General features: G+C 46.7%; 1 protein-coding gene across 1 annotated transcript; it reads left to right on the top strand.

Moving 5' to 3' along the window:
- Positions 1–5582: 5582 nt before the first annotated feature.
- FITM2 (fat storage inducing transmembrane protein 2) lies at positions 5583–8413 on the top strand. The gene is made up of 2 exons (XM_065893073.1): positions 5583–5758; positions 7779–8413. The coding sequence occupies exons 1-2, from the start codon at positions 5586–5588 to the stop codon at positions 8392–8394; spliced, it is 789 nt and encodes a 262-aa protein (XP_065749145.1). The 5' UTR covers positions 5583–5585; the 3' UTR covers positions 8395–8413.
- The last annotated feature ends 7161 nt before the right edge of the window (positions 8414–15574 follow it).

The raw sequence follows: 15574 nt of genomic DNA, 5'->3' as shown, positions 1-15574 counted from the left end.
CAGTCAAAGCTTACATTTCCTTTTATTTAATCTTTAGTTTACATATATTCATATATTCATGTTCAACCTGGCCGAAGCCCAACTGTAGCCTCAGATGATTTCCAGGCAACCATTCACAAATTTAGTGAGTTTACATTTTTCAAAGAACTGAAACTGCCATAAAAATAAAAAGACAAGTGATTTTCAAAAAATTCAAAAAGCAGAGTGTTTATTTGTCCAAGAGAGACTCAGACTTCAAGATAAATTCTATCATCTCCAAACTGTTGCAACAAAAGCAACATACAGGGCTTCCCTGGTGGCGCAGTGGTTGAGGGTCTGCCTGCCGATGCAGGGGACGCGGGTTCGTGCCCCGGTCCGGGAGGATCCCACGTGCCGCGGAGCGGCTGGGCCCGTGAGCCGTGGCCGTTGAGCCTGCGCGTCTGGAGCCTGTGCTCTGCAATGGGAGGGGCCGCAGCGGTGAGAGGCCCGCGTACCGCAAAAAAAAAAAAAAAAAATGTAACATCCATGTGGAATTTGCTTATGAAAATACACTTAGCATTCAACAAGAAAATGCTACTTTTTTGTAGCAGACATATTTTTGCTTCTAGTTCTCCATTTGTGTAATAAACATGAAGCCATGTGCTTATAAAACCTGACCTTAAGAAACCTAAAATATAAAATTCTGAGCAAAGGTCACAGTTATGATAATCTGATTAAAAATTTTTAAACCTCATGAGATGGATCTGTAGAGATCTAGTTGACAGTGCTTCACAGTATCAAACTTTTCTTTTTATGGAGAGCTGCAAACTGACTCTGCTTTTGGATGAATCTGACTCACCCATATTTCAAACTAACATTTTAAACTTCCATGTCTAATTCTGTTGTTCCCTCTTCATTTACTCCTGGAGATATTTTCTTTAACAAGAAATTCATCTGCTCCTTGGTTATTCAGTGGTTCAGTTCCCATAGGAGTGGCAGGAAAAATGCTTGATTCTTTCCCTTTATTTACTAGTTGTCAAAATGATGAGTTGATTTCTCCAAAGGTAGCCATTAGTTTAAGTACATTATGAACGTCTGGATTTAAACATATGTGTGTATTTCCATCCATTGCAGTTAATACTCTTATTGAGGCTCAAACTGTCCCATCTTTGGCCTGTGAGCCTTTCTGATTGGCTTCTGTGTCCTCCTGAAATGACCTTAGCAGTGTTTGATAGCTTATGGTTTCCTTGCTTTCTGGTTTGACAAGATGGCCTGGCCTCATCTTGCCTCAAGCCTGAAAAATGGTGTGTGTGTGTGTGTGTGTGTGTGTGTGTGTGTGTGTGTGTGTTTTCTTTTCTTTCTGGCCGCACGGCTTGTGGGATGTCAGTTCCCCAACCAGGGGTTGAAGCCAGGCCATGGGAGTGAAAGCCCGGAATCCTAACCACTAGGCCACCAGGAAAATCCCCAAAATGGTGTTTATAAACAGCAATAAATCTACGGTTATTAAGGAAACTCATCTATCCAAAACACTGGAGGTCTTAACATCTAGCCCAATGCTTGGTGCATAGCAAATTATTAATAAGTGTTGGTTGGCTGGATAAATTAATGATGATCACCTTCACTAGATTTTAACTTGCTGGAAGTGAGAGGCCATATAATTCGAACAAGTATTTGTTGAATAAATAAATGAAGGAATGAAATCCAACAAATTAGGCGATACCACTGAAGTCTCAGGCAGGACAGAGCCTTGATATTTGTAGTCTTCTAGCACCCTCTGGTGGGGAAGGGCAGGTCATGGTTCTCCAATGCCTTCAAATCTAGTGAAGTGTTTTTCAAACTACAGGTCCCCACCCCTTAGTGAGTTGTAAAATCAATTCAATGGGTCATGACCAGCATGTTTAAAAAATTGAATTTATAATTGAATAGAAATTATTAGAATGCCTCACACATAGTAGAGGCAAACTCTGTCATGAACTGTCATGAAGCTATATTTATAGCTATACCTATATATTTATTAGCATATATATTCACTTATGAATGAATATATATATTTATATATATATACAATATATATATTTATATACATATTTATATGTGTACTGGATCACAACCAGTGATTTGTTGATACATGTTTAACAACTATCTCTCTAGCGGAAAATGTATAAGTATGTATGTACATAAGTGTATTATAAATTTCTCTTTTTTTTTCTTTTCTTTCTTTTTTTTTTTTGGCTGCATTGTGCGGCATGCAGGATCCTAGTTCCCCCACCAGGGATCGAACCCATGCCCCCTGCATTGGAAGCGCAGAGTCTTAACCACTGGATTGCCAGAGACGTCCCCAAATTTTATTTATTTACTATTTATTTGGCCACACTGCAGATCTTATTTCCCCAAGCAGGGATCGAACCTGTGCCCCCTGCAGTGGAAGCGTGGAGTCCTAACCACTGGACCATCAGGGATTCCCCAACTTTCTCTTAATATAAAGAATGTGTAGCCATAATTTAAAAATAATAAAATATACAAATTCTCTTTACTGTAAATTCCATATAGCGAACTGATTCTCCCAGAATGCTTTCATTGATGTTTGCTGGACTCTTGTATCCATTGCCAACCTATAGTTTCAGTTCAACCATGTTTGACAAATGGAGCTGCATACCAGTCTAGATAGTCGACAAACCAAATAAAGCCCTGATTTATAGCACCTGCCATTTCCCTTAGTGTAAATACTCCTACCAGGGCTGGTTTCAAGCTACAAATGTGAGACCAATGAACACACAGTTGGGAAAAGTTGCACGGTAACATACTATACAATAGATGTAAGCAACCTCAGGGGCATAGGTAATAGTGAAACAGAGTAAAATAATTTGGGAATGATGGGTTTTGAATATTTATTGTGCATTTAATTGTTCATTTATATAATGTGACTTTTAATACTGGCTTTAACAATCAGCTGGCAGAAGTCCGTAAAATTTAACAATCTGTTCTCACCATCCGAATGAGTTCGCTCCAGCAACCCACAGCATGAATATGTATTTCTTCACATGGGTTGAAGTTTTTAAAAAAGAAAAGAAAACTTCAGAGACCTACAAAATTTCAGGTCTGGGTGTAGCTCAGTCTTCAAAAATCTCCAGGGATTAAGCTGTAGAGTTTCAAATAGAACAAACCCGTTTCCTTTCTAGAGAAATACAAATCCTGAAACATACAGGAGGTATGTTTTAGCTGGTTCCTCTGGGTGATGTCTAGAGTTTCTGTCACCTAGAGCTCTTTCCCCTTTTCTTGGGGGTGGGGGATTAGCATCTGGATTTTCGTCAAGTGGGACCACTTAGCTAATAATGTCCAGTGTATCTCCCTGTTCTTTATTTTATTTATTTATTTATACATTTATAAATTTATTTATTTATTTATTTAGGCTGCATTGTGTCTTTGTTGCTGTGTGCGGGCTTTCTCCAGTTGCGGCGAGCAGGGGTTAATTTTCATTGAGGTGTGCAGTCTTCTCATTGCGGTGGCTTCTCTTGTTGTGGAGCACGGGCTCTAGGCGCGTGGGCTTCAGTAGTTGTGGCATGCGGGCTCAGTAGTTGTGGCTCGCGGGCTCTAGAGCGCAGGCTCAGTAGTTGTGGTGCACGGGCTTAGTTGCTCCGCAGCATGTGGCATCTTCCCGGACCAGGGATCGAACCCGTGTCCCCTGCATTGGCAGGCGTATTCTTAACCACTGCACAACCTGGGAAGTCCTACCTCCCTGTTCTTAACCATTATGCAGCTTGCTATGGAAAGTAACAATAATTCAGCACCTGACAATCTTCAGGAGATACAGACGGTTTCAGATACTATTTACAAGCTGCCTTCACAATTAACATCTTGCCAGCTGTGTGGTTTTTATCTCCAATCATGAAAAGGCAAATTAGTATAATCACCAGTACATTGCTTTTTTCAACCTAGCTTTTTGAAGACCCAGAGACGTCTTGCTACGTAAAAACTATGATCAGATAAATGCAATTTACTGATCACCTTGAGACAGTTTTAAGGCATTAATACTTTTACTCCTATTAGTTTATTGATTCCCGGCATGAGAGATTTTAAACAACATTGTATTATACGTGTAAATCAGGCCAGTGTTTCCCAAAGTGCAGTAGCTATCCTTGGTTTAGGGACACGAGATTATTTTAGGCAGCTAGAGATGATGCATATTTCAATAGAAATGTTTTTTTTGTAATAGAAAAAACATAACTGGCACACAGAATCTATTACTCCATGGATATTTCTGCTTGGGAGGCTATTGAATAAGTATTTCAGTTTTAAATGTGTGTTGTTTAAAGAAAAATGTTAAGCAAATAATAGTATTGGTGGTATACGGACATAGCAAAAACAGTTAAGGTGGACGTAATGTGTTGAATGGTGACACCACCACCACCACCACCCCCCAAAAAAAGATATGTCAAAGTCTTGATCCCTGGTACTTAGGAATGTGACCTTATTTGGAAATAGGGCCGTTGCACATATAATTAAGGATCTCAAAATGAGATTATCCTGGATTTAGAGTGGACCCTAATCCAATAACTAGTGTCCTTATAAGGGACAGAAGGAGAGAGGACACACAGAGACATAGAAGGGAGAAGCCCACATGAAGACGGACGCAAAGATTGGAGTGATGCAGCCACAAGCCAAGGAATGCCAAGACTGCCAGCAGTCACAGAAGCTAGGAGAGAGCTATGGAAAGGGTCCTCCCTCAGAGCCTCCAGAAGGAACCAATCCTGTCAGCAGCTTCATTTCAGACTCTGGCCTCCAGAACTGTCAGAGAATAAATTTCTGTTCGTTTAAGCCAACATAGTTGTGGTAATTTGTATGGCAGCACTAGGAAACTAATACAATGGCAAAGAAACGCCGCAAGGTTGGGAAACAATTAGACACCCAGCCATGACAGGGGATGAGTGGGTTTAACTCTGTGATAAACGAGTGACTGAGTCATCAACACCCTCATCTGATGGCCGTTAACCCCCAGCGTCCAGCATTTTCTCTCAATACCAATCACAGTTGTTTTAAAAGTGAAAATAAAGCTAATAATTTAAAATGCAAATCTAATGGTTATTTTATGCATTTATTTTCTCATGTCCGTATGTCTGGACCACCATAATGAACCTCGAGTTCATAAACTAACTTGGGAAAGGTTGATCTCCTCTTGGCTCCCCATGTTACAGATGAGAAAACTAAGGCTCAGATGGAGGAAGCATCTCCAAGAGAGACTAAATGATGCTGGGACCACTGCTCCAATTCCTACAACTCTACGTTTATTCTTCCCCACCTCCAGCAAATATTTCCACAAGCGCTTTTTCCTCCGATCAGAGCAAGGCACAGAGGATGTGTGCCTTTCCTTACCGGGAGCATGTTACCCTGGCGGCGGGATTTCGAGAAGGCAAGGAGGCATGCGAGGATTTTGGAAACAGGAGCGCTGCAGGGGCCGCCGGTGGCCAGGAGGGGGAGCGCGCGGGCTCCGGAGCGCTCACGCTCCTCGGGGGCGGGGCCTGCGAGCGGCGCGCGTGCGCTCAAAGGGAGGCGGTGGCGCCGGCCAAGACGAAGGGCCAGACGGTGGCCGAGAGGGCACGGGGACGCTGACGGAGGCCGACAGGTCGGGCATGGAGCACCTGGAGCGCTGCGCATGGGCCCTCAGGGGGACGCTGGTGCGGGCGGCCGTACGGCGCTACCTGCCCTGGGCCCTGGTGGCCTCCATGCTGGCGGGCTCCCTCCTGAAGGAGCTTTCCCCTCTGCCCGAGAGCTATCTCAGCAACAAGCGCAACGTCTTCAACGTGTGAGTGCGCCCCGGGTCCTCTCCTGTCCCTGCCGTAGCTGTCGCCTTGCCCAGAGAGCCGGGGGTTAGCTGCCCTGATGGACGAGTCATTGGAAGGGGAGATCCTTCTCCCCTTCGTGATAGCAGCGTCTGCACGCGTGTCGCGATGGAGGGACCCCAGAATAGCTAGTGTCACTAGCAGGTCGCGTTTGCACACACAAACCAGACAGTCTGAACTTGACTGGGCAGGGTGGTGTGTGTGTCTGTGTGTGTGTAGGGGTGGGGGGTGGGAAGGGGGTTGAACCGGCCTGTGTCGCTGCTCCCCCTGCCTCCCTTTGGGGGGTTAGGAGTTGGCCCCTGCCCTGGGGGAGATGCCACCTCCCTCCTGCCTGCCAATGTCAGACCCTGCGCCTCCGCCCTAAATCTGATACCCCCCAGCTGGTGACAGAATCCCATCACACCTGGGTGGGGCAAGCAGACCTGCCTTCTTTCGCCAGCACCCCCCGCCCCCCACCTTTGAGAGCCTGTCCTAGCCCATGCCAACCCCCGTTCTAAGACAGTCGCCCCGGAGTGGAACCCTCCAGTCCGTGACCTTACCCCTGGATCTGCTTGGATTTTCTCAGTCACTCAAAGTTCATGGCAGTGGCCTAGGGACACCATCCCAGCCGGGCCCTTTGAGACTTCTCCTTAAGTCCACCCACCCCCTCCTTTTTTTTTTTTTTTTTTTAAATCTCTTGGATTTTAAGTTTATCGACGCAAACACCGTTGCAATAGTAAAGGGAAACTCTGAAAGATAAAACTCCTCCCCTGACGTGAGCTTCGACTCTCCTTGGGAGGTGCAGTGTCTGTAGCATCTCTCAAAAGCCAGTCCAACTTTGGTTATCTACTTAAAACCCTGGTTCCTCTCTCCAGCAGCTTCATCAAATACCTGACAGGTCTTGGCTGTGGCCAGATCCTTGCATATCAGTCCCAGGGAAGATTTTAGCGACAGGCCCTTGGGTAGTGTCTGAAGAACCTTTGGAACCCAGGAAGAGTCCTTCTGTCCTTTGCGCACCTTCCTTCCTCACCCACCCACGGAGGCTGGGCTGAGAATAGATTATGAGAGTGGTCATGGCCCCAAGCCTCTCGCATATGTGTTTACCGCACCTGGTCCCTAGCTCAGCCACCTTTGATGAGGGCAGGGGAGGCAGACAAGACAGCTGCTGCTTGATCTGGCCTGGGTGAGCGGGGAGCCGAAGAGCCTAGCAGACAAGTCCCTGTCTTTGGCGAGTTGCCGTGGATTCTGGTGTTTTGCTCCACACCTCTATGCTGGTTAATTATTGAAAGGGAACTAGTGAATCTAGTTCTGGATTTAAATCTCTGGACTTAAAAATCGTTGGATCCCCTCAGTTCTATTTAACAGTTGAGGAAACGGAGGCCTGGAGGTGTGGTAATAAGTCGGAGTCAGGATTTGAACCTGGGTCTTCTAGCGTGAAGTCAAGCTCTGTCTGTTCATTTCTACCACGTAGGAAAAAGCCTTGGTGTAGAAAAAGCATGGGCTTTGGGGCTGGCCAAACCTTGGTTTAACCTGGGCTTGCTGGTCATGTGAGTGTGATCCTGGCAAGTTACTGAACTATTCTTTACCTATAATATGGGGCTAGTGACATCTTCCCCCCGAGGTAACTGTGAGTATTCTATGGGAAAGTGGATGTATGTGAGAGCTCTGTAATTACATTCCTCAGCAAATGGCGTAGTGCTTAAGATCACAGAGCCTGGGTTTAAATCCCGGCTCCACCACTGATGACCTCTGCTTTGGGCACGATGGTTCTCTGTGCCTCTGTTTTCTTCTCTGTAAAATAGGGATGATAGCAGTACGTACCTCATAGAGTTGTGTAAGGATTCAATAGTTAATACACGTAAGGTACTTAGTGAAGTTGTGGTCTATAGCTTTTATCACCTATTTCTCCTCTTTCCCTCCCTCGAGAGTCCAGAGTCCTGAGTGATGACATTGTTCCCTCTCCGCCATGTCCCCGTCTTCACTTCCACTTTCTTCCTCTGCCAGGTATTTTGTCAAAGTGGCCTGGGCCTGGACCTTCTGCCTCCTCCTGCCTTTCATCACCCTCACCAACTACCACCTGACGGGCAAGGCCGGCCTGGTCCTGCGGCGGCTGAGCACACTGCTTGTGGGCACGGCCATCTGGTACGTGGGCACAGCCGTCTTCGCCAACATTGAGCACTACACAGGCAGCTGCTACCAGTCGCCAGCCCTGGAGGGGGTGAGAAAGGAGCACCAGAGTAAGCAGCAGTGCCACGGGGAAGGAGGCTTTTGGCATGGCTTTGACATCTCAGGCCACTCCTTCCTGCTCACCTTCTGTGTCCTTATGATTGTGGAGGAGATGGCTGTACTGCACGAGCTGAGGACGGACCGAAGCCACTGGCTTCACGCGGCCGTCACCACCCTGGGGGTCGCCCTGGGCCTCCTGACCCTCATCTGGGTGTGGATGTTTCTGTGCACGGCCGTGTACTTTCACAACTTGTCCCAGAAAGTGTTTGGCACCCTGTTCGGTCTGCTGGGCTGGTACGGGACGTACGGGTGTTGGTATCTGAAATCCTTCTCTCCAGGACTTCCTCCCCAGAGCTCTAGTTTGAATCTGAAGCAAGACGGTTACAAGAAATAAAAGAGAAGCAAAACGGCTGACAGCAGGACAGTGGCTAATAGATTTTCCACTTATCTTTCTTAGTTATCGACTAAATTGTTGATCCCGCTTCCGGGAGGAAGCTTACCGGGCAGTGTGTGGGGTGGAGGTGGGGTGGAGTCTGGGGGGCGAGCAAGGTCAGGCCCCAGACTGTCCCTGGTGGCATTGCCCTGTGTCACAAGCACCGCCACTCCCAGTCAGGCACTTTGCGTTCCTGGCAAGACTTGACCTTAATCTGGAACATCCCTTTTGGCTGAAGAGGGCCAAGCTCTGGCTCAGCGAGAGGGCGGGATCGGGAAAGCCTCTGTTGTGTGGCTGAAGTGGGGCCGGGGCCTCAGGACTCTCTTCTGCTGCCATCAGATGCTCCCTGATTCTTCCTTGTCTTCTGGGTCCGTGGCTATTAATGGTGTTATTTAACAGTAGTTCCCTCTGGTCAGTTTTGCAGAAGCCTTTATTTCCAGCAGGGTTCTTTATAAAACAACCAACTGCCTGAAAGGCAGTTCTGGCTGTAGTATTTTTTTCATCCGTGGAGTGTCAAATATTGCAAGTGGCTTGTGATTAGCTACCAAAACAGTTAAACTGGAGTGCCTCTGCGACAGAGTATTGGATGACTTTTAGGTAACGAACATTGATACTTTTCTGTCCATGTTGTCTGTTATATATTGGTTTTCGGAGCAATAAGGTTACTTCCCCGCCCCCCCCGCATTGTGAGTGAATGCTTTATAGTTTTTGATAACAATCATGGCGTTTGTTCTTTGTTGACAGAACTCCTGAAAGTAACTCACGACTCTGCACTTCCGCACGTGTGTAGATTGCTTTGAGGGTTTTTTAGAACACTCTTGGCTTACGGTATTAAATTCAAGCACACGGGACTCTTTTCTCTGTTAAGAATAAAACCCGGAGAGCAGACGTTTTAATAACCTGTTGAATTTTAAGCTGAGTCAGGGTAATTTTGCAAAATGCATATTTGCATTGAACCTCCCCTGACCACCCGTCCGTGGTGCAGACTGAGTGGCGCTTCAGGGTTGTGTGATAAGCCTTCTGTTCATCGCTGTGGCCCAAGGCACTTTTACCCTTTTGGACACGGTTATGCTAAGTCAGAAGTGGACGAAAATATCTTCCCTTGCTTCTGATGGCAAGAAGCCAACCTGTCTGCAAAAATGTCCCTGATAAATGGCGGCTTGACTTTGGCCCACCCTCCTCTTACTTGGACCACCACCCAAACCAGACCAAACGGGCCTGTGCATCTGCCCTTGAACTCAACCTTTTATTTCCCCTTGGCAGCACTTCTCAATTTCTAGCCTTGTTCTTGTGTGGCCCTCACCTTGGGAGTGCTGGGAGTGGTGAGATGCCCTGTCCCCTCTGCCCCACAAAGGCACAGTTACCGTTCTGTGATGAGATACCCCTTCCCTCTCTCAGGGTGTCTCCTTAAGCCTTTCGAACCAAGCCCCTTGTGTTTTGGATAATCATCCTGGAAGCTTCTTTGACGTCCCCACCCCCACCCCAGTCAAGCCTGGTAATAGCATTAACTGGTAAGCACTGCAGTCGCCTGGCTTAACTCAAGCTTGGTAGGAGTTTGAGGTCTGGAAAATCTTCAGTGTAAAATGTATTGCGTATAAATATGTACTTAAAATATGTAGTTCGTATCTCATCCGGCCACAGGTTAACCTATATCGATCAAAATGTGGGGTGTGGGGCTTCCCTGCTGGCACAGTGGTTGAGAGTCCGCCTGCCAATGCAGGGGACACGGGTTCGTGACCCGGTCCGGGAAGATCCCACATGCCACGGAGCGGCTGGGCCCGTGAGCCATGGCCACTGAGCCTGCGCATCCGGAGCCTGTGCTCCGCAACGGGAGAGGCCACAACAGTGAGAGGCCCGCGTACCACCAAAAAAAAAAAAAAAAAAAAAAATGTGGGGTGTGATACATTGTACCCAAAGGGGGCAGAGACACCTGACAGTGAGATTTCGAAGGTGTCACCATGGTGCTTTGGGAGCATTGGCAAGCTATGATGGGCCCCGGGAGGATTGTTTTGCCCCCCGGAGCTTACATCTGAAAACGGGGGTGGTGGAAGTGGGGCTGGGGTAGGTGGCAGGGGCTTGCTGAAGGGATTGACATCTCTCCTACGTTTCACGTTCAGCACCAAAAGGCAGCAGGCACAAGGTGACGCCAGAAGTTCACTTGTCTCACTTAAATGTCCAGACATCTCTCTCCTGCATGTCTGATTCAGGCTCAGCCTTACACTGACTCCGCGGAAAGCGTCCATTACCGAATCTCGTATATTGAGGAGTCTTCCGCCACTTCCCGTTCAGTCTAGCACCTTTGCCTGTCTCTAGGGAACATGCTCTCAATCCCTGTGTGACACAGCGTGGCAAGGCTGAAAGTGTAGGCACATGTGAGATGTGGGTCCAAATCGTGTCAGACCCTGGTCAAGCCTCAATTTCCCCATCTGTAAAATGGAGGTGGTGCTGTCAGGATGAAGGGAATATGTATGTAAAATGCCCAGCACATGTGCATAGCAGGTGATAATCCCCCTGCCTCCTCTTTCTTGATTAAGCCTTTAGAACTTTATGGCTCCTCTGGAGAAGGCAGGGAAACTAATATGTTCTTTGGAGTGCCGTTTGGGGTCTGGGTGTCCTGTTGAAGTAGCCTTGTATTGTCTTTTGAAAAGTGTCTCTTCCCCAGGTGCTGAACAAGAGGGTTTTGAGGGCATCTGTGCTCACAGAATACCACCGTGCTTGGTTTGTCTCTCCGTGTTGAGGTTCATTCACTGGCGCCTCATTTTCCACATGCATCTGTCATAGTCTGAGTACCAGATTGTATTTAGAGAATGGCTCTTACCACTGTTATGTACACATACAGATCGTGTGTGTAAACAGGCAAATTAAACTAGAGATAATGAAATCCCACATTCCTGCATTTTGTGTGTTCTTTTCCAAAACCCTCAATCCCAGAACCAGGAGAGCTCAGCCCATTTTATGAAAGGAGAGTAATTCTTACTGGAGCTACTCGTTGTGTATAGGGGAATTTCAAGGCTGTAGTCACTCTTATTTTTTTTCTCCTCAATTCTGTGACCTAAGGATATGTTATCATGTATTTCTCAGCCTGGTTTACTCCTTCCCTTTGTGCCACATCTACGTCTCAGAGTCCTGATGCCTGGATCGGCCGGATTTGGGAGCAGTTTTCTTGGCAGTAAGAGGAAGGTTACACAAGAGCAGTTACAAAGTTCACTCAGATGAGGTCATCTGTGAAAATGCCCTGGAGGCCTATACGCCTGTGAGGACTTTTTGTACCTTTTAGCGCCCTCTCCCGTCGTCAGCCTGACCTGCTTGGCCCCTCCAGGTAGTATCTGTCAAAAGCCCAATGGCTCCAGGATTTGAAGCTCCTCCTTTGGCAGAACTTCCCTGTTCAGATTCAGTTGGCAGCACCAAACCCTTCTTGAGTTTATCCTGTGAGCCAGGAGCTAGGACAGGATAATGAACTCCCTCCCTCCTGGAGCTTGTGGTCCAAAGTCTATCCCTTCAGAGCTTAAGGTGTGAGTGGGGTTGCAAAGTTTGATTTTGCTACCTCTGTGCGTTTTTTTGTTTTGTTTTGTTTTGTTTTGTGGTACGTGGGCCTCTCACTGTTGTGGCCTCTCCCGTTGCGGAGCACAGGCTCCGGACGTGCAGGCCCAGCGGCCATGGCTCACGGGCCCAGCCCCTCCGCGGCATGTGGGATCCTCCCGGACCAGGGCACGAACCCGTGTCCCCTGCATCGGCAGGCGGACTCTCAACCACTGCGCCACCAGGGAAGCCCACCTCTGTGTGTTTGAGGAATTTTCACTCCTGGAGAAGATGCATAAGGAGTCAACAACCACCATAGACTGTTCCGAGTGCTGGCCAAGGTCAGGGCCTGGGAACATAGAGCAGGGGACAACCAGGTGCCCTGGGGAATCACGGGATATTTTCACAGAACATAGTTCTTTTGGGTCTTGAAGGATGAGAAGGAGTTCAAGCAGTTAGGCAGAGAACAGACTCCAAGGACGTGAGAACAGCATGCACAAAGGCACGGAGATGAGCTGCCACGATTTTCATCCAGAGATCCCTTTTCAAGAAACCTAACTTTCCCCTCATGTTCAAGAGCAACAGAGATTGAAGAAAGGCAGACTGAAAGGACTGTCAATGGAGGTCCTGGATGCGCCCTGCTATGTTATAAGGAGCACTCAGCTAGAAGTGTGAATGCCCGGCTTTGAGCTGGCTTCCACCACTGCTTTTTCTGCTCTTCTGTGTGACCTTGGCCAAGTCACTCAACATCTGTGGTTCTCAACTTCCTTATCTGATAAATGATGGGCACAGACTGGTTAACCTCATCAACTCTTCTGCTCTATTCTATTTCTTTGCTCCGCTTGATGAAAAGTTCTTCCCAAGCTGGTTATGACTTTTATTTAAGGAAACAACGTGAAAAGAAGCTCCCACTCAGCTGAGGTGGCAGCTGGCTTCCCGGTGAGTGATCGGGGAGCTGATCTCTGGGTGCACTTTATCATACCCCTGCTTTTCTCTGCATCGACAGCCTAATGCAATTTAGACCTGATTGCTTGGCTTCATAGGGACTTTCTGGACATGGGGAGCTGGACCTAGCTCCCAGAGGGATGAACCGCAGAAGTCTTTTTAAAAAGGTCTCCAAAATCAAACCAATTTCGATATCAAGGAGAGGGTAGATTCTGTTAAGGGAAACTCCATGCAGTATAGTCACCTTCAGAAATTGTCCCAGAAATCCCTAACACAGCCTCTGGGGAGTTTTAAAATTGAACACACACAGCGTAGAAAACAGGCCCTCCCATACCTTAGGGAGAGGGGAGATGGTAAATTGGGCCCACATGATTAGATGGTAACCTTGTCGTATCCAAACTTAAAATGTGCAGACCCGGGAGTTCCCTGGTGGCCTGTGGTTAGGATTACAGGCTTTCACTTCCGTGGCCCGGGTTTAGTCCCTGGTCAGGGAGCTGAGATCCCACAAGCCGTGTGGCCCAGCCAAAAACAAAAACAAACCAAAAAAATGTGCAGACCTAACAATCTCAGTCTAGGGACTTAGGCTATGGGAATGTTCATAGAGGTGGGCAAAGATGAACACAAAGATAGAGGTGGGCAAAGATGAACACAAAGATTAGAGGTGGGCAAAGATGAACACAAAGATTAGAGGTGGGCAAAGATGAACACAAAGATAGAGGTGGGCAAAGATGAACACAAAGATAGAGGTGGGCAAAGATGAACACAAAGATTAGAGGTGGGCAAAGATGAACACAAAGATAGAGGTGGGCAAAGATGAACACAAAGATTAGAGGTGGGCAAAGATGAACACAAAGATTAGAGGTGGGCAAAGATGAACACAAAGATTAGAGGTGGGCAAAGATGAACACAAAGATAGAGGTGGGCAAAGATGAACACAAAGATAGAGGTGGGCAAAGATGAACACAAAGATTAGAGGTGGGCAAAGATGAACACAAAGATTAGAGGTGGGCAAAGATGAACACAAAGATAGAGGTGGGCAAAGATGAACACAAAGATCAGAGGTGGGCAAAGATGAACACAAAGATTAGAGGTGGGCAAAGATGAACACAAAGATTAGAGGTGGGCAAAGATAAACACAAAGATTAGAGGTGGGCAAAGATGAACACAAAGATTAGAGGTGGGCAAAGATGAACACAAAGATAGAGGTGGGCAAAGATGAACACAAAGATTAGAGGTGGGCAAAGATAAACACAAAGATTAGAGGTGGGCAAAGATGAACACAAAGATTACAGGTGGGCAAAGATGAACACAAAGAGGTGCGCAAAGATGAACACAAAGATTAGAGGTGGGCAAAGATGAACACAAAGATTAGAGGTGGGCAAAGATGAACACAAAGATTAGAGGTGGGCAAAGATGAACACAAAGATTAGAGGTGGGCAAAGATGAACACAAAGATTAGAGGTGGGCAAAGATGAACACAAAGATTAGAGGTGGGCAAAGATGAACACAAAGATTAGAGGTGGGCAAAGATAAACACAAAGATTAGAGGTGGGCAAAGATAAACACAAAGATTAGAGGTGGGCAAAGATGAACACAAAGATTAGAGGTGGGCAAAGATGAACACAAAGATTAGAGGTGGGCAAAGATGAACACAAAGATTTTATTGCAGCTATTTGTGGTAGTGCAAAGTTGTCAAGATTTATCTAACTGTTGCCAGTTGGTTAAATAAATTATGGTAACCATATCAGGAATATAATGCAGTCACGACAAAGAATAAATGGTGTTATATTTAGCACAGAATCTGGTGGCAGAAAGACTCTGCGTTTGTGCTGACTAGAACTTACAGCTGTGTGCCCTCGGTCAGGTCAGAATCTCTGAGCCTCTTTGTGAAGGGTAAGGTGGGGATAATGCCTCACCTCATTCGACATCCATTGCCCCGCTAGGTGAGGGGCACTATGCTGGACACGGTGTTAATTCAGAGACACGGTTCTGCCCTCAGTCTAGCCAGGCACAGGCAATGAAATGAGCACATCCAAACAGGGTGCTAAGCGTCAAAAGCGGAGTGTTCCCCTACGCTACCCCAACATTGTCCCAGCTCAGGCAGAGATGATTTACATAACACACTCAGAAAAGCAAAGGATGGAGGCGATTATTCTGCCTCTGCCATACACACTGGCTGTGTGACCTTGAACAAGTTCCTCAGTTTCTTCATCTGTAAAATGGGGATAATAGAAGTACCTACCTTGTAGAGTTGTTGTGAGGATTAAATGAATTGATACTTGAAAAGGGCTTACTTAGGACAGGACCTAGTCTATGGGAGGCACTATATAAAAGTCTTTCAAGTGCACAATAAGTCCCTAATGTGCCATCTATACTATAACTACTTTAAAATCAGGAAAAAGAGGGACTTCCCTGGCGGTCCAGTGGTTAAGACTCCACGCTTCCACTGCAGGGGGCACGGGTTCAGTCCCTGGTTGGGGAACTAAGATTCTGCATGCCGCATGGTGTGGCCAAAAAAAAAAAAAAAAATTCAGGAAAAAGAAACCCCATACATGTCAGTGTTTTAATTTTTATTGACTCAGAGGTAGTTAAAACATACAGTCAAATGTGGAAGGCCATGTCCCAGGACCTCTAGAATGAATGGAGTCTCCAAGACTATAGTCTGGTTTCAGGGCTA

The sequence above is a fragment of the Phocoena phocoena genome, chromosome 15 (assembly GCF_963924675.1).
Source record: "Phocoena phocoena chromosome 15, mPhoPho1.1, whole genome shotgun sequence".
NCBI classification, from domain to species: Eukaryota; Metazoa; Chordata; class Mammalia; order Artiodactyla; family Phocoenidae; genus Phocoena; species Phocoena phocoena.
The sequence above is the reverse complement of the archived record's forward strand: the minus strand, read 5'-3'. Positions and strand labels throughout refer to the sequence as shown.

What these genes read in the sequence shown, in the direction of transcription:
- FITM2 (XM_065893073.1), top strand. Translation starts at nt 5,586, where the DNA reads ATGGAGCACCTGGAGCGCTGCGCATGGGCCCTCAGGGGGACGCTGGTG. An exon ending in AAGCGCAACGTCTTCAACGT is followed by an intron (nt 5,759 to 7,778) that starts GTGAGTGCGCCC and finishes TTCCTCTGCCAG; the next exon opens with GTATTTTGTCAAAGTGGCCT.